At 52.9% G+C, this 16,199-nt stretch overlaps 10 protein-coding genes across 10 annotated transcripts; 7 read left to right on the forward strand and 3 right to left on the reverse strand.

The window, feature by feature from the left end:
* Positions 1-173: 173 nt before the first annotated feature.
* ASPVEDRAFT_46633 (uncharacterized protein) lies at positions 174-1,989 on the forward strand. The gene has a single exon (XM_040813602.1). It carries the CDS (start codon positions 233-235, stop codon positions 1,682-1,684), a length of 1,452 nt encoding a protein of 483 aa, XP_040673050.1. The 5' UTR covers positions 174-232; the 3' UTR covers positions 1,685-1,989.
* ASPVEDRAFT_363578 (uncharacterized protein) lies at positions 1,854-3,980 on the reverse strand. Its single transcript, XM_040811195.1, has 6 exons — positions 3,630-3,980; positions 3,487-3,580; positions 3,151-3,434; positions 2,730-3,099; positions 2,273-2,680; positions 1,854-2,223 (listed from the first exon to the last, which is right to left on the reverse strand). Exons 1-6 carry the CDS (start codon positions 3,797-3,799, stop codon positions 2,023-2,025), a joined length of 1,527 nt encoding a protein of 508 aa, XP_040673051.1. The 5' UTR covers positions 3,800-3,980; the 3' UTR covers positions 1,854-2,022.
* Positions 3,981-4,251: 271 nt separating this feature from the next.
* ASPVEDRAFT_363594 (M20 family metallopeptidase) lies at positions 4,252-5,872 on the forward strand. Its single transcript, XM_040811198.1, has 5 exons — positions 4,252-4,444; positions 4,499-4,881; positions 4,928-5,317; positions 5,374-5,501; positions 5,550-5,872. The coding sequence occupies exons 1-5, from the start codon at positions 4,349-4,351 to the stop codon at positions 5,783-5,785; spliced, it is 1,233 nt and encodes a 410-aa protein (XP_040673052.1). The 5' UTR covers positions 4,252-4,348; the 3' UTR covers positions 5,786-5,872.
* On the forward strand, positions 5,763-7,771 carry ASPVEDRAFT_363583 (uncharacterized protein). Its single transcript, XM_040811196.1, has one exon. The coding sequence runs from the start codon at positions 5,960-5,962 to the stop codon at positions 7,649-7,651; it is 1,692 nt and encodes a 563-aa protein (XP_040673053.1). The 5' UTR covers positions 5,763-5,959; the 3' UTR covers positions 7,652-7,771.
* Positions 7,772-7,891: 120 nt separating this feature from the next.
* ASPVEDRAFT_88545 (MOSC domain-containing protein) lies at positions 7,892-9,292 on the forward strand (the record flags this gene model as incomplete). Its single annotated transcript, XM_040818351.1, has 1 exon — positions 7,892-9,292. One exon carries the CDS (start codon positions 7,892-7,894, stop codon positions 9,290-9,292), a length of 1,401 nt encoding a protein of 466 aa, XP_040673054.1.
* A 62-nt stretch (positions 9,293-9,354) lies between these two features.
* On the reverse strand, positions 9,355-10,470 carry ASPVEDRAFT_88546 (uncharacterized protein; the record flags this gene model as incomplete). The annotated part of the gene is made up of 3 exons (XM_040818352.1): positions 9,355-9,394; positions 9,444-9,983; positions 10,034-10,470. 3 exons carry the CDS (start codon positions 10,468-10,470, stop codon positions 9,355-9,357), a joined length of 1,017 nt encoding a protein of 338 aa, XP_040673055.1.
* A 98-nt stretch (positions 10,471-10,568) lies between these two features.
* Positions 10,569-11,102, forward strand: ASPVEDRAFT_363621 (uncharacterized protein). Its single transcript, XM_040811201.1, has 2 exons — positions 10,569-11,016; positions 11,069-11,102. The coding sequence occupies exon 1, from the start codon at positions 10,678-10,680 to the stop codon at positions 10,942-10,944; it is 267 nt and encodes an 88-aa protein (XP_040673056.1). The 5' UTR covers positions 10,569-10,677; the 3' UTR covers positions 10,945-11,016; positions 11,069-11,102.
* On the forward strand, positions 11,049-11,994 carry ASPVEDRAFT_155168 (uncharacterized protein). The gene is made up of 2 exons (XM_040808445.1): positions 11,049-11,355; positions 11,419-11,994. The coding sequence occupies exons 1-2, from the start codon at positions 11,208-11,210 to the stop codon at positions 11,730-11,732; spliced, it is 462 nt and encodes a 153-aa protein (XP_040673057.1). The 5' UTR covers positions 11,049-11,207; the 3' UTR covers positions 11,733-11,994.
* An 818-nt stretch (positions 11,995-12,812) lies between these two features.
* Positions 12,813-13,492, forward strand: ASPVEDRAFT_88548 (uncharacterized protein; the record flags this gene model as incomplete). Its single annotated transcript, XM_040818353.1, has 2 exons — positions 12,813-13,083; positions 13,152-13,492. The coding sequence occupies 2 exons, from the start codon at positions 12,813-12,815 to the stop codon at positions 13,490-13,492; spliced, it is 612 nt and encodes a 203-aa protein (XP_040673058.1).
* An 88-nt stretch (positions 13,493-13,580) lies between these two features.
* Positions 13,581-15,859, reverse strand: ASPVEDRAFT_88549 (uncharacterized protein; the record flags this gene model as incomplete). Its single annotated transcript, XM_040818354.1, has 8 exons — positions 13,581-13,751; positions 13,821-14,121; positions 14,193-14,588; positions 14,638-14,729; positions 14,779-15,078; positions 15,124-15,444; positions 15,503-15,621; positions 15,679-15,859. The coding sequence occupies 8 exons, from the start codon at positions 15,857-15,859 to the stop codon at positions 13,581-13,583; spliced, it is 1,881 nt and encodes a 626-aa protein (XP_040673059.1).
* Positions 15,860-16,199: the final 340 nt, after the last annotated feature.

Raw genomic sequence — 16,199 nt, forward strand, 5'->3', positions numbered from 1 at the left:
AATAGACTCGTATCAATCCGCTAAGCAAACTTAATCGGTTGCCTCCATTCTAGGTCCGATGTTGCGCTCGTTAATTGAAGCCAGTAAGCTGGAGACTGCTGCAGGGGGCCTGAAGCTCCGTGCGGGGTTCATCGCCGACGTCATGAGCTAGAGATGATATATAAATCCGGCATTTACAATCTAAACCATAGAATGATATAGCAAGATACTGTCGTTTATTTATTTCTAGAACATGGCGACGTCGTACATCCTGATCAAAGGGGCAACCGTGGTCCCCATGCAGCCATCGCGCGGCACAGTCCTCAAGGACCACGATATTGTGATAGAAAACTCATGGATCAAAGCTGTAGGCACGAGCCTCTCTCTGCCGAGCGTCAAGGATGGGAGTACAGCAGTCACGATCGACGGCAGGAATTACATTATCACCCCCGGCTTCGTCAACGGACACCATCACCTGTGGCAGCACCTCTTGCGCGGGCTCACCCTGGACTGGTCTCTTTTTGGATATGCCTGCCATCTGCGAATGGTATACGGGAGTTTGTATACGGCGGAAGATGTCGGCGTCGCCAACTATGCGGCTGCGATGAGCCTGCTGAATAACGGCATTACGACTGTGCTCGATCATTGCCATGTCGTGAACTCGCCGGCGCATGCTGATGCGGCAGTCAAGGGGTTGAAAGATGCAGGAATTCGAGGGACGTTTTGCTATGGCTTTTACCAGAATCCGCCTATTCCTGGGGTGCCGGAGAGTGCAGCTACTGATGCCTTTGATGACCAGGCCGCGCGGTTTAAGGATGCGCGCCGGCTGCGACGTGAACATTTCCCAAGCAATGACCTTGGCGAGACACTTCTTACCTTTGGAGTGGCACTGGATGATCCGACAAACCTGTCGGCCGAGGAAAATGTCAGGGGGTTGGAGGTTGCGAGAAGGCTGGAGCCTCGGATTACCACGGCGCATGCTTCAGTCGTATCCCACGGCGAGCCAAAGCCTGAGATCGTGCAGCAGCTTGAGGACGCCGGAATCATGGGATCAGACCTCGTTTTGAGTCATGGGGTTTGGTTTACGAGCGACGAGCTGGAGGCCGTGCGGAGGTCTGGAGCAGGCGTTGTGGGCACACCGGACACAGAGCTGCAGATGGGCATGGGATATCCCATCGTGTGGAAGGCGAGTGATCTGGGCTGTCGAACCGGTCTTGGGCTGGACATCACTTCCAACCAGGGGAACGACTTTGTCGCGCAGATGAGACTGACACTGCAGGCACAACGTGCGCGCGAGTATGACCAGACGGTGCAGCGGGACCTGGGCAGAAAGACAGCAGATGTGCTCCATATGGCGACTCTGGGTGGCGCAGAGGCAATGCAGATGGAGTCGATCGTTGGGTCTATTGTCCCTGGCAAAAAGGCCGATTTGGTCTTGTTTCGATGCGATGATATCGAGACAGTGCCCGTGCTGGATCCCATTGCAACGGTGGTCTTCCATGCATCGCCCAAGAACATCGACACCGTCATCGTCGATGGGAATATCGTCAAGCAGGACGGTCGTCTAACCCAGCTGGACTGGTCATCGCTACAGAAGCAGGTACAAAGCAGGTCTGAACGACTGAGGGACGAGGCAGCAAAGGTGGACATGAGCAGTGCAGAAACTCGCTTCCAAGCGATATTCCAACGTGTGATGCACGGATAGGACCATTAGATACAGAAAGAAATGCAGTAATGATCAGGTAGAAACGCTGGTAACCAATCGCTCGAAGCTCATGGAAGAAGCCTTGTCGATTGTACTGAAAGAATTGCGGTGGAGGAATGGGCCCAATCTGCATGACTTCCAGACTGGCGGCGTTGCCGGTGGCGAGATAGGCGATTTTATACTCGTTCAGATTGTCTGGGTAAATATTGAAGAAGGGATTGTCAGGCCAATAATTAGAATAGTTGAAATAACCATAATTAGGTGGAAATAGAGGAGGGTAATCATGGAATGAATTTTCAAGTGCTATAGATCTAGATCACATCCCAGTGTGTCAACAACTAAATCAAATAACGAAAACTCTCAATCTCCAGGTCTGTTTTGTTCGACAACGCGTGGGCACGCTCCTCCTCTTCTGTAAGCTGAGTAGGAGGGCCATACTTCGCATCGCGGCGTCGGTTCTCGAAGATGTAGTACAGGAGAAGGCAGAGGAGGAAGAAGGCGCCCAGTGCTAAGCCAGAGACTGCCGCTTTCATGCCGGTCTATACTATCGTCAGTCCTGGATACGTAAATAGTATGTGCTTGACTCACAGGGTAGGCCGGCTCTTCCGAAGTCAAGAAGAGCTGGGGCCCGATAATGTTGCCCACACAGTATGCAACAAACATCAATGCGCTGGTCACACTGCGCTTTGTGAAGCCAGCGACATTCGAGCTGATAACACTCAGCGAGAGTGGAATGTTTACCGCGAAGACAGCCCCAAGGGTGAGTCCGACCATGCGGCCGACCTGGTTGTCTTCGTCCAACTGCCAGACCAGCAACATGCCCACCATTGAGACCAGCGTGTTGATTATCATGGTGATGATGCGAGCTCGGGGGAACCAGGTCGCAATAGCAGCACTTAGGACCAGGAAGACAATCTGAGCACCACCCATGGGCATCTGCATGAGGAGGGACTTCAAGTGGCTAAAGCCGAAGCTGTTGATGATAATCGAGGAGAACTAAATGCTATTAGCTGACGGCCCAGAAAAGAAAGGAATAACAACGTACACTGGTGACACCGCCGTTCCACAGATTAACGCAGAACTGATACAGCACGAGAAACCACGTCTGGGGATCGCGAAGAGCATCCCAGGCCTGGCCTAGTTTGAAGGAGTCGTTGTCCATCGTGCCGGTCTTGTTGGCCACGGTACGCTGGATGACTATTGCCTGCTCCTTCTTCGTGAGAAAAACGATCTTCCTGGGCGAATCCGGCAGTAGGAAGACCAGCCAGAAGACCATCCCAGCTGTAATAGTCCCTAAGGCGAGGAAGAGGAGCTGCCAGCTGGTGACTGCAGTTCCTTTGGCGGTGCCGATGCCATAGGCGACGACTCCCCCGATCACGGTGGCGATACAGTTGCCCAGGAACCAGGCTGCCTGTCTATCTTGGTGATTAGACAAGCACTTTGGTATTGGTTATAGGGAGACGTACCGTGCTGGTTGCTCCTCTCGCTTGTATAGCATGCCAGTTATGAGTGCAAACCCTGGAGCAATGGCCGCCTCACCCACACCCAAGAAGAACCGCGCCGCCATCAACCCTCCAAAGTTCTTTGCTGCTGCATGGCACATCAGGACGCCTCCCCAGGTCAGGACGCAGGCAGTCAGGTACTTCCCCAGCGGCAGGCGAACCATCAGATAGCTGCTGGGCCAACTCCATGCAAGGTATCCAAAGTAGAAGACGGCCGACGTCCACGAGTAATTCGAGCCCTGGAGGTTCTGATAGAAGGTCAGCGCTGTAAAGTGTTTGTCTGGTGACGGGGGAGCGTACGAGGTCCTCTCGGAGGTTGAACAGGGTCGCTTGACTCAGAGCCAGCTTGTCCATGTACTGCATCATGTAGCAGAGACCCATCATGGGGATTAAACTAGTCGTTATCAGCAGGGGGCGTCCTGAATACGGGCAGCGTCACCAACATCATATCCAATTTCCAAACCACGCGGCGTTCCTCTTCTGGCGTTGCAGCCACCTCCATCATTTGACCCAAGTCGGCATCTTGGGTTTCCAATTCTTCGAGGTACGGCTTTGCCTCGCCTGCATCGTCGACTGGCATGTCCCTGGAAGTTCGTCTTGAAGGATTGTGCATTATCGGATTGGTCTGGGTCTTGCAGTTGCTGGGGGTACTGCTGGGGACCAGATCTTTTGTACAATGAAGGAGATGGCCAGTGCGCCATGGTGTCGGTAAATGAGCTGGAGGCCAGCAACCGTCTTGGCCTCAGGAGAGCTCCAAGCGATACGAGGACGGAATGGGACTCGGTGGAATCTGGTCTCCACCGTCTCCAAGACGTCCGCCAGCACGGCCGGTTCCTGATATTGTCATGAGTGCTTGTCGGCTGCTGCTCCAATCAGGAATCTCACTCGGCAAGACCAAACTCAACGCCACTGACGGCCCAATCAGGATGGGCAAATTAAAACGCTGTCGTGGCGAATCTCCCCGCATATCGCGCCTGTCCGGGGAATCCCCAGACAGGCTGCCCTCGATCTCGCCACGCAGTCATCAATGAAAAGAGTACCGATATGAAAGCCGACTGTCTCCAACGTCGCGGGGATCGCGGAGATTGCGGAGCTGTTCCGTCTGCTGATATAGGTACAGCCACTGCCCAGTCTTGCCAGGAGCATCATCCAGACGAGCACCATGGCGATCCTCAACCCAACCACCGAGCAAGTCAAGGCGTCTGTAGACGAGGCACTACAAGCTGCGAATGCCTCTCTGCGCGCTCTCAATAAAACTGTACCAGATAAGCCCCACCCAGCTACGTAATTTGCAAACTGCTGACAGCGCCAGATCTGGTCCAACCCCGAAACTGCGTACGAGGAACACGCAGCACACGATACAATCTGCAACTTTCTCGAAGAAAAGGGATTTACTGTCACGCGGCATGCATTTGGCCTCGACACCTCCTTCGAGGCGAGAAGTGGCTCTGGCGGCCGTTTGGTCAACTTCAACGCCGAATACGATGCATTGCCGGACATCGGCCATGCCTGTGGCCATAACCTCATCACAACCAGCAGCGTTGCAGCCTTCCTAGCGCTCTCGGCTGTACTGAAGCAATATAACATCCCCGGTCGCACGCAGCTGTTGGGCACTCCTGCAGAGGAAAATGGAGGCGGCAAGGCCAAGCTGATTGATGCTGGTGCCTATGACGGCGTGGACATCTCATTAATGGCGTATGTATCCCTCCAATTATAACAGGATGTAACTGAATTGTTTCAGCCACGCAGGACCGCAAGAACTCTTCCCTGGCGTGGTATCGGACGGGTGCGCTGGTGTATTGATGAACGCAAGAAAGGAAATCCACTGCGAGTTCACCGGCGTCAGTGCCCACGCTGGTGGCAACCCTTGGGATGGCGTCAATGCGCTTGATGCCCTGGTCGGCGCGTATAACAACATGGCGATGCTGCGCCAGCAGATGAAGCCTGACGAGAGAGTGCACTGCGCTTTCCTGGATACACCCAAGGTCGCCAACATCATACCGGCGTTCACCAAGGCCTACTGGCAGATACGCAGTCCGTCATTGAAAGGATTGAATGCATTGATGGCTAGAGCGCGCAAGTGCATTGAGGCTGGCGCGTCGGCATCAGGGTGCGAGGTTAAAATTGTCGAGTATGTCTTGTCTGAGAATGCGCTTGTCTTGTCTTCATCTAATGAGTGTTTAACAGAAAGGAGCTGTATGCCGATATTAAAATCAATGATACTCTCTGTGCCCTATATCAGACTCACATGGGCGCCTACGGGCGCAATGTCCTTAAAACCCACGAGAAGGTCCTGACTGGCTCGTCCGATATTGGTATGTGCATCCTAAGACGAGAATCGACCGGAGATTAACACTGTAAAGGCAATGTCAGCTACATCATGCCCACGCTGCATACGATGTTTGCCATCGGAGCAGCGGACGGGGCTTTCCCTCACCACCCTTCCTTCGCTGCTGCTGCTGGAACAGACCGTGCCCACGAAGAAGCCCTGGTGGTAGGCAAGAGCTTGGGGATGATCGGGTGGGAAATGATCACAAACGATGCGCAGTTTGAACAGGCCAGAAGCCAGTGGCAGAAGTGCGTGAAGGACGTAGTCTAGAGAGTAAGCCACTTGCGCATCGTCACTGCAAGAAGAAGGTGGAATCAAGCCCTGGCCTTCATTCGCAGTTGGAAACCGACCAGGGCTGAAATCGCGTGGGGGCGAGATAATCAACTGTTAAATAATGCAAGGTGGCAGTAACAATAATAAATCGATTTCCATACTTCAGTCAACATGAATGCATCGGCTCTTCCCACCCATGGCTTCCCCTTGAAAGACGACAGCATCAACGGTGCTCAATTGCCACTCATTATCCTGGCTGATCTGGATGATAGTGAAAGGACTCGTCTCATCCATCACCTGCGAGGGTCCGTGAAGGATGGTGAACCTCTTATTGTTCATATATGGGGACCTTCGATAGAGACCCTCCAGTCCATCGCGAAACAAGGCCCCTTCCCCGACAGCCAGGCGAACATCCATGCGATAGCAGTGCTGGCCTCGCGCGCAGGATGGGACGGTCTGCTGGTGGCAGATCAACTGACCAAGCGTCAGCTCAATGGGAGCCTGAGAGTGGGCGAGTACCCGACTGTCTCTGCTGTGATGGTCTCCATCAGGACCTGTACAGAAGGCCGAATTCGCATCCTTGCAAAACGCACAGCTGGTCCGACATGGCCCATCGGAGGAGACGAGCACGAACTGGTATATGAAGACATTCTTACGGAAATGTCGACCTTTGAACCCACTGCCCCGATCAGGGGGGATAACCCTTTTCCCGACGCCGGGCTCGTTCTCTATGATCCGGATAGGCGCCCCTTCAGCCCAGAGACTTCAGGGACCCTGGAATGGGAGAAGCAGTGTGGGGCCGACGTTTCTCGTATTGAACTGCCCAAGGGCACCATTCAGCACGGTCGGGACCATTTCAACGTGGTTCTCCTCTTTCCCACTACCGAGGACGAGCAGAAAACAACAGAGTCGGCGCTCCAGCAGGCGATGGACGTTTGTCTCCAACTCAACCAGAGCGAGGACGGCGAGGACGGTGAATCCTCATCGCCACTGCAGGTTCATGTGGTACCGTGGGATTGTCACAAGGCTGTGAGTCGACGACAGATAATCGAGCTCTGGGATGCATGCCAACGCTGCCTTCCGTTGAACAAGATCCAATGGGAGGTGTTTCTGCTGAAAGAGCCAATCCAGGATGTCGCCAATGTCGAGCTCGGAGTAGTCAGGGAGAGGTACGGTGGATATAAATTTGCGCAGGCTCCATTAAGGCACATAGTCTCAAGAAGATCGTATACTGAGCCAGAAGTCGTTGCACCAAACCATCCATTCTATGTGACGACGCCCGACTGGCAGTCGACAAGCTATGCACTCACCTGGATCCCAGTTTTCTACCTGACCAACAAACTGACCCCAGAGCAAGACAGGGCAGTGCGTGGCGAGATTGTCAGACTCGTCGATGTCGACGTCGCGGACTCCAAGTGTGCATGCTACGTGCCTTGGACTAAAGATGAGTCGTGCGAGGGCAATCTCGACGACATGTGGGAGATCTTTTGGGATGTATACACATACAAGCGGGGACACGCAGTTCCTTGCGGGCATAACACGCCGGTATTCTTCATTGACCGACAGTCCGGTATTGACCAGACCGTAATCGTGGCAGAGGCAGACACGCTGTACATTCCCAGGGACCAGAAAACGACCGCGTCGGAACTTCTAGACGGGATCGATGTGCCACAGCTACGGGGGTTCAGGCATAACCGGATCCCGGCCGCAGAGGCACACGGCGCATTTGTCAATCTGGGCATTGCAAATATGGGGTTTGACGAGTTTGGGGATGAGGCGCAGGTCAAGAAATACTCTCGCCCTGGATGGCCGGGACACGGCATATTGAAGGACGAGGATGAGGACGACGACAGCGACGAGTAGAGTTTGTCCGATGAGTTTGTATATCTATTGCAGATTTCCCCCCTACACCAACAAGGGCACCCTTACTTAGTAAGGGTCTGTATTGCATGATATCCAGTTGACAATATCTATATAGATTATACAAGGTGTGCAATGTGCATGATGTTATGCAGCTGAGTCATCATCCCACTTGTGCAGCTTCTCCGCTTCTTTTCTTCGCTTCTTCTTCTTCACTTCCTCTACAAGCGCATTTCAGTCGCAATGCTGCTCCAGGCTGCACAGGCCGTGCTGGCTCTGGAAACATCTACCTTCATCTATTCAACAGTCGCTCTCACGCTCCTCCTCAGCGTGGTATTTGCGGCCATCGTCAACAATGGAGTCACAGCCTCCACCCGCCGCCAGCTGCGAAACCTGCACAGACTGGGGCTGCCCAGCAACAAGAGCAACATGGCCGACCAGTATGACTCCAAGTATGCCATCGCTGAAGACGATGCAGCCCAGCACTCCATCCGTATCAAGTCAATCTACATCCACCCCGTCAAATCATGCGGCCCCGTGGAGGTGCACCGTGCGTTGCTCACCAAGACCGGCTTTTTGTACGACAGATGCTTTGCCATTGCAACCGTGGCAGATGGGAAATGGCGATTTATCAGTCAACGCACGAAACCAGCGATGGCCTTGATTGCGACCGAGTTGTGGCTGCCACATAAGCACAGCGATGCGTCCGATCCCCTCGTCCAGGCAGGCGGCTGTCTAGTGTTGAGGTTTCAAGACCCTAATGTTCGGGCTCCATCTTGGACAGACTGTCTCGAGTCGCTCTTCTACAATGGGAATATGGCAGTGACACCAGAGGTTTCTGCCATTGTACCTCTTGAACCTCCAACCAGCCAACAAGAGAAGTACCAGATAGAACAGAAGACATTCACCATCCACGGCCGTGATACAAGCGGCCTCGACATGAGCACTGTCCCATCTGTGGCCGACGCCCTGCCTAAGCTGAAGCGCTTTCTGGGTCTTCCAGCGACCCAGCCGCTGGCACTGTTGCGATGCAACGACGACTCGCTTACTCGGACAAACAAGAATCTTGCTCCGCTTGAACATATCGGCTCGCCTTCTGTCCATGCATATACAGACCAGCAGCCGGTCAACATCAACAGCTTATCCTCCGTGCAGGCTGTATCTTCACTGCTACCCTCCGAGAACCAGCCACTCGATGCCCTTCGCTTTCGCGCAAATCTATGGATCACTGGAGCCCCAGCCTACGCAGAAGAGACCTGGAAGAGATGCAGAGTCAGGCCCTCGGCATCTGCCACCAAAGACCAAAGGGCGTCTGTGGCCCCGTCGTTGTCTGTTGTCTGCCGTACGTCTCGATGTACGATGCCGAATGTCGACACAGCAACTGGCACGTTTGAGACAGATCTGCCACCTGAGGGAAAGAAGAAGGGAAAGCCACAGCCAAGCACAACACTAGTCGATTACCGAACGGTTGAAACTGGAAATAAATCGGCACTGGGATATCTGGGGATGCACTGCGTGCCAGAGGATCGGGATCTCAAGGATGCTGAGGCACAAGGAAAGGGGCTCTATGTCGAAGTTGGGGATGAGATTGAGGTCCTTGAAAGAGGCGTGCACCTGTACGGTTCCACTGGGGATGATTACTAGGCTTCCACATATTATGAATAGAATAAATATATCACGTTCACTGCTAACAACTGAATATGCGCCTATGGTAGAGGAGTGTCGGTGTGAAGAACGTCCATCATCCTATGCCAACCATTAGCATTGGGCTCGCCTTAATTAACGATAGACTTACGCAGGGGGATAACGAGTCCCTTGAATATCTGCCTTCTCTGCCAGGGCCCGGAGGCGTTGCATTTCCTCATTGCTCAATTCAAGCCGCGCCGAGGCCGAATTTTCGTCCATTTTCGCGGGCGACCTGGTCCCAGGGATGGGGATGATTTCTGGGCCCTGAGCCAACAGCCACGCAAGGGCGACTTGTGCAGGAGTGCTTCCATGACTGCTCGCCACCTCCTCGACTCCCTCCACCAGCTTCATAATCTCCGGGAAGTTCTCCTCGGCGTACTTGGGATACATGGCGCGAAGGTCACCCTGTGGGAAGTCTGCGCGAGATCGAAACTGGCCGGCGAGGATACCACGCCCAATAGGGCTAAATGCTACGACAGTAATGCCGAGTTCACGGGCGGTTTCAAGGACCTTCGATGTAGATGACTCGATATCAAGTGTGAACAGGCTGTACTCAATCTGTAGAGCTGCGATGGGGTGGACAGCGTGCGCGCGCCGCAGAGTCGCCGCCGACACGTCCGAGACGCCGATATATCGAATCTTTCCCTGGCTGATTTCAATTAGAGCCTTTCAGTCTGCTGTTCAATGTAGAGTGCGTACTTCTTCAGCTCAACCATGGCTTCTATGGTCCGTTCTATCGGAGTCACCCCATCCACTCGATGACAGTAGTAAAGGTCGATCGTGTCGACACCGAGTCGCTCGAGGCTCCGATCGCAAGCCTGCTTGACATATTCCGGGTCAGAGCAAAAGGCGAATGTCCCGTTGGGCTGTCGCTGGAGCCCACATTTGGTGGCGATAAAGATATCGCTCCGCTTCCCAGATCGCCTTATCCACTCGCCAACGAGATCTTCGCTGTCGCCGTAGATATCCGCAAGATCCCAGAACCGCGAGCCGATGGAATGCGCATGGTCTAGGCGTGTTAGCCTTTCCTCGGTGGTACCGGGTGGTCCATAGAAGCCGGTGAAGCTGCCGAATCCGAGACCAACAGCAGAGACTTTGGGGCCGCCATGGCCCAGGGTTCGTTGGGAGAGAGACATGAGATGCCAAATAGTACGCAAGAGAGGATTGGATTTTGGGGGATTTGAAAAGTTCCGAGTTGTTGGCTAAATACTCTACTTAATGAAGCTGACTGACTTTCCCCTTTCGGGTTCCCGACGTCGGGGGCCCGATCGAGTCCGAAGTCCCATTATGGGTTCTCCTGCTGGGGGTGACGGACCAGGCGTTTGTCAGTAAGGCACACCCATATGATGTCTGCCAAGGCACATATGGGACTGTATCCATTATTATCCGTATTGATGCAGAGTCTCGCCCCCAGCTTGAAGACCAAATTCCCTTTGCGGAAGGTGATTAACACGTCAGCTCAATCGCGGCTTAGAGACCAGATTCCCTTTCTAGAAGGTCACTATCAGGTCCAGCTCTCCTTCTTGCAGACCAAATTCCCTTTCCAGGTGATTATCGGGTCGGCTCTCCAGCCTAGAGACCAAACCCCCTTCCTGGAGCGATATCATTAACGATCAAGCCTTATGGTGTTTCCGAACCGGCGTTTACAGGTGGAGACCAGTTCCTGGAATACGAATACGCTTGTACATTCTCAAAGCTATATTGGTCGTACCTTCGCATAATGACTTGATGAAGCATAGACACACGTGCTGGATAGTCTTGAAGGCCAGGCCTCTGCGATATAAAGCTGCGCTGCTGCCCGTGTAGTCCCGTGTCCAACACTTCCCAACCTTTGAATTTTCTTTTAATTTCCATCCTGTGATTAAGAACCATTATGTTGTTCAAAGATTGCCTGCCACTTGTTGCCTTGGGCAGTGCGCCTGCCCTTGGGCTTACCCTGAAGCGCGACGCTCCCCCTGAAAACGCTGATGGGGCCTACAAGGTCAGCTTTCATTGCAGTCACGCTATATACCCAGGAGGACGTATGCCGCTTCCCCGCCCTCTATCTCTACATATTGGTAGCTAATTTCGATTCAAACCGGAAGCCCATGGAGAGCCGAACAACTACTCGCATAGCAGCAGTCTTGAACTGTTGGTTCCCGATGGATCGTCACTCCTGGCAGAGGAATGCCACGCACCAGACGGCAAACCGGCAGTCAACGAATGTACCTTTAAGAATGATGTACTCGATGCAGGATCTCTGACGGTCCATGTCTGGTCGGACCCTGGTAATTGCCACCTGGACTTCGGGTATAAAGGAGAGAGCTTCACCGCGAAATCGGACAAGTGTGGCCATGAAAATGGAGGGTTTGAGCCTTTCGCAAGCGACAAAACAGCTGTATGCTACTTCGATGCTTGATTGGTTGTGTTGATGTGAAACGGGGAAATTGGGTGATACTCTGGTGCTGTACGGTGCTCATTCCCGGAGGTACATGTGTCATTGCATTAGTTTGGATGAGGCTCCACGTTCAAGCAGACCTGGGTTATGTCATGTATTCGTTCAAGAAGTAAATATGGCTATTGTGACGGAGACCTGGAGGGGTGTTGTCTCCGACAGTTTTGATATACGCATCCTTCACAACCAAGTGAATGCAGTCGAAGCCAAAGTATAGAGCACCGGCAGTGGTAACCTTGATAGAATTAAGAATAAACCTGTGAACATCCTTGTCTGTAATGCTGCTGTAAATTCTATTAGACATATTCTCCGGGATAGTATGAGAGAAGCACTGTATATACTTGCACCGCAGTCGAAGTCTCCTTGGCGAACGGCACTTATTGAGTAAGTAGTGGTACATCGTTATAAAGATATATATTCTTCGCACCCGGTGGAAATTGCCAAGAACCAGTCAACCCATTGGCGTTCTCAAATGGTGGTGGAGTACCGAGATATCAACTACGACAAGGCCAACGGACAATCAATTTGTCTACTAGGGCAACTACAGAACCGTGTTTAATTCCAACGCTTGGAAATGGCCACGGTGTATGTGTCAGAGTGGCGAACCTACCCACCGCCGCCATAGTCACGCCAAGACAGCAGATCATAGTAAGCCAAACGGTTGCCAATTTCCCAGGGCTCTCCCCAGACCTAAGGCACCGATGTTGCTATTTTTCTGTACTGCCTGGCAGGTGTCAACTGCAAGATATCAAAAGATACAGGTATGGGAAGGCATGTGGTAGTTTAATAAGAGTAGCTTGATTTATTTCTGTTATGAATATATGAGATATTTGCCCCCAGCTCCCTCATATGCAGTGGGTATCAGTATCACTTCACAGGAATGGGCCCCATGACTAGACGTGCCCATGTTAAGCCGCAGGCCAGGGCAGCCTTGAAATCTCTTCCGCCCGGCGACCAATATAAGTCTCTTAAATACCTAAACACCTCTATGCTACATCCTCTCTCCGCCCCCTGCTATCCGTCCTGACAGCGAAGTCCTTAATCATGGCTACTCTGAAGTGGGTTTGGCTGCTTTTGCTCTCGGTGGTGCAGGTGGCCCAAAGCGATGAAACAGGCAGAAGTAATTGGATTGTGCCTGACGGAAGCAACGAGAAGGACTTCCAACAGACCTTCTACAATGGGGAGAAAGTGCACCTCCAATGGGCTGGCTGGGCCAGCTACTACACAGATTCATTGCTGGACGGCAGCCTCAAAGCAAACCTGTATGTGGTTGCATGGGAGGACAAAGACGCGGACTATATCAGACCACTTGCGTGTACGCAATCCCCAACCCCAAGCCATTGAATACTAGACAATCGGTCCTGGACTAACAGACTGAAACAGCTTCGTGGGACGTCTCGGGCTCTGGGTCGTACGACTGGACGGTCAACATTGACAACGAAACCCTGGCAAAGAACCACAAGTACTGTGTTGTCTTTGCAGAAGAGGGCTATAGCTATTCCTACGACGGATACAACATCTTTTCCTCAAGCTTCCTCGTGCGGAACAGGCCTGCCCGTTCACGCACCCCAACCCCGGAGGCCGCATCATCCGGTGGGCTCCAGACGGGCGCGAAAGTTGCAATAGGAGTTGGCGTTGCAATCGGGGGTCTGGCTGTTTTGTCTGCGCCGGGCTTCTTCCTTTACAGACTGGGCCGACAACAGGAAGCAGGGGAAAAGAAATGAAAAGGACGCCCAATACTTTTTAGAATAAGGAGTAAAACTGGTGTAACACTTCCAGTCTTTATTTGATACCATGCAACAGACCCATCTCCTAAGCCGGCGCAGCACCACAAACCTTATACTGAGTGGCAGCCCAGAGAGGAGAATAGGTGCGAGGCATAAAGACATCAAGCGAATCATCCTTGGGGTAGCTGCTCTCTCCAGCATGAACAGTGACCAGAAGTCCTGGAACCTGCTCCAAGGGTATCTCTTCACCGGAACGCTGTAGAGTCGTCAGTGATCGGGCCCAGTATAGCGTCAATGAATTAAATTTGATCAGCGCTGGCCATACCTTGGTCACCGAATATTTCAGCTGGTCCTGTAGCAGGGCCTCAACGTGCAGCTTTTCCATGCTGTGGGCATTGGGAAGGTCGGAATCCCGGACTAGCTCTTGCAAGGGGAGTGTAATCGGCACTTGTGCTTTCGACCTGGCGGCATTGCTCTCCTGTGCTTTGCAGTTCTCACAGTCGGGCACCACGGGCGCAGTGAAGTTGTAGAAGGAACCCAGGACGTAACGCTCGAGGCTTTGGCTCTGGTTGTTGAATGTGTCCAGATAGAAACTGACAGTGTAGGGTTCGCCGCCGAATTCAAACCTAAACCTGGTGGTCAGTTCCAGTTGCTCGGTTATAAGGGTTGTTTGTGGCCTTGTTTAGCCCAGGCGTACCGGTCATATTGAACGTTGATGAGGTAGTCGGGGAACGTCTCATGACCAATGCCGGGGATGAGCTTTCCTTTATCATCTACTGGTCTCTTGAGGTGCAATAGGTGTTTGCCGTATTTCTCCCGCAGGATCGCGTTTAACTTCTCTCTATTTCCCGGGAGCAGCTCAGGATAAGTATACCCCAGTTTTTCGGTGCTCCGCGCAGAGTCAGACGAATAGTATTCGCCGCTACTGTCCTTGCGGAACGGCGGCAAAGGAGCGTCACTCTTTGGGTCAGGGCAATACGGAGGACCAGGAATAGGCTTGCCGTTGTCGTCATGGCCGTGGGGAGGAAGGGGTGGGTCAAACCAGCTATCGGGATTCAGAGCCTGCCAGATTGCGAACAGTCGGTCGACATTACTGGACCTTTTATCAGCAGATTCACCAGTTGACCACACGACAGGCTTACCAATGGTGCAAGAAGAAGATGGGGTCGAATGCTGCTACGGGCACATCGGACATATGGCCCTGTGCTTCGTCGGTTGCCCCCCCAGTCCAGTTCTGGCTGCATTAGTTGCATTGGCGCAGTAGAAGAGGTGAACGAACGTACGTGGATGTTGTTGTGTATCATCTCCAGTGAAAGATACTCGCATGGCGTTAGAGGGGGCTTACCCTTCTCCACGTCTTTCCTGTAGTCACAATAGTGGGTGGATGAGAATGGCTTGTAGCTCGTGAAGTATCCATCGGTGAGAATCCGATAGACGTTGTCTGCAATTGACTTCCCAGGCTCCCAGTTTTTTCCTGCAGGGTGTGCGAGGGCATCGCCAACTTTGGCGTTGTCAACGGACCCAGCAACCCATTTTTCATCGCCGGGTTTTGCATAACGGCTGGTTCCAATGCAGTCGTTGTACTGGCTATTCAGTATTCGATCACCCTAAGGGATCAGGTTACTTACTTGTTTGCCGTCATCGTATCCAAGACGCTGTCCCTTCATTGTCGGGTCACCCATCGGGACCCCCTTCCCATCTACCTTGTTGATGTACTTGTAAAGGGGATTCTCAACGGTTTCAATTGCCTCCCCGCCAAGTTTGCGAATGCAGACATTCTGACCCGCTACGATTCCGGGAACGCCAAACTGTCCAGTATCGGACTGACGGATGGCCCAATCCCAGAAGGGGAGACGCCATCGTTGCGCTGCACGGGTCCAGGCCTGCTTTGCGGCCGGATCCTCGATGCCGGGGATCAGTTCGTCGACCATGATATTGTACAGCACTTGCTATAGTGTGCCGTCAGTAGAGGCCATAGGTGCTTCAACAACCATGGATGCCATGTACCTCATACAACAACATATAAGGTCGGTGCCAAGTGGGGAAAGTGAAGACACCGTGGGTGCAGTAGAACCCGTCGTTCTCCTTGGCCCCGTCCCACGCAACCTTTGGATATCCGTGGACTCCTGTAAAAGTTTACATTAGCCTGGCCTCGTAACAGAAATAGATATACAGTAGCGCACCGGCAATCTGGTAAAAGGACAGCTTGTCATGCACTGGGTCTTTCTGCTGCATCTGGCGCAGGGCTCGGATGAAAAGCGAGACTTGAATTTGGTCCTCGGGCTTGGTGGAACTCGACCATGTGGAGATCTCCGGCCTCGCGGGTAATGGGATACCGGTGATGGCATAGAATTGGCCGGCCATGGTGGGCAGAAGGGAATCCAATGCTTGATTGGAGCGAATTCGGTGTGACCAAGAGAAGGGAGGCTGACATTGAGTTCCCGCTTATTTCAGTGCCAGGACGATTGGTCTTGGCCCTTATAGACATTATAGAAGAGGTGTTACAGCAGCTGCGAGGCCGTCGGAGTTGCAGTTCCGGCGGCCATTGACTCTGATGTTTCCGTTTGCGGCCTATGCAATGTTGTATCATGACATCCACGAGAAGACTTCTTTGTCTCACCCAGGCTCGAGGGTCATATCGGGATCTTTCTGCGCCCTCTGAGTGGTGGACATCTTCACGTTCACATGGAAACGCTGGATCTCC

Source organism: Aspergillus versicolor (assembly GCF_001890125.1).
Source record: "Aspergillus versicolor CBS 583.65 unplaced genomic scaffold ASPVEscaffold_12, whole genome shotgun sequence".
Taxonomy (NCBI): Eukaryota; Fungi; Ascomycota; class Eurotiomycetes; order Eurotiales; family Aspergillaceae; genus Aspergillus; species Aspergillus versicolor.

Bases quoted from the DNA above. Each gene is read 5' to 3' on its own strand.
- ASPVEDRAFT_363583 (XM_040811196.1), top strand. From the start codon at position 5,960: ATGAATGCATCGGCTCTTCCCACCCATGGCTTCCCCTTGAAAGACGAC.
- ASPVEDRAFT_363621 (XM_040811201.1), top strand. From the start codon at position 10,678: ATGATGTCTGCCAAGGCACATATGGGACTGTATCCATTATTATCCGTA.
- ASPVEDRAFT_363594 (XM_040811198.1), top strand. From the start codon at position 4,349: ATGGCGATCCTCAACCCAACCACCGAGCAAGTCAAGGCGTCTGTAGAC. The intron at 4,445-4,498 runs GTACCAGATAAG...TGACAGCGCCAG, and splicing joins TGCGCGCTCTCAATAAAACT to ATCTGGTCCAACCCCGAAAC. The intron at 5,502-5,549 runs GTATGTGCATCC...AACACTGTAAAG, and splicing joins GACTGGCTCGTCCGATATTG to GCAATGTCAGCTACATCATG.
- ASPVEDRAFT_363578 (XM_040811195.1), bottom strand. From the start codon at position 3,799: ATGCACAATCCTTCAAGACGAACTTCCAGGGACATGCCAGTCGACGAT. The intron at 3,435-3,486 runs GTACGCTCCCCC...ACCTTCTATCAG, and splicing joins TCAACCTCCGAGAGGACCTC to AACCTCCAGGGCTCGAATTA. The intron at 2,224-2,272 runs GTGAGTCAAGCA...ACGATAGTATAG, and splicing joins CGGAAGAGCCGGCCTACCCT to ACCGGCATGAAAGCGGCAGT.
- ASPVEDRAFT_155168 (XM_040808445.1), top strand. From the start codon at position 11,208: ATGTTGTTCAAAGATTGCCTGCCACTTGTTGCCTTGGGCAGTGCGCCT. The intron at 11,356-11,418 runs GTATGCCGCTTC...TCAAACCGGAAG, and splicing joins CGCTATATACCCAGGAGGAC to CCCATGGAGAGCCGAACAAC.
- ASPVEDRAFT_46633 (XM_040813602.1), top strand. From the start codon at position 233: ATGGCGACGTCGTACATCCTGATCAAAGGGGCAACCGTGGTCCCCATG.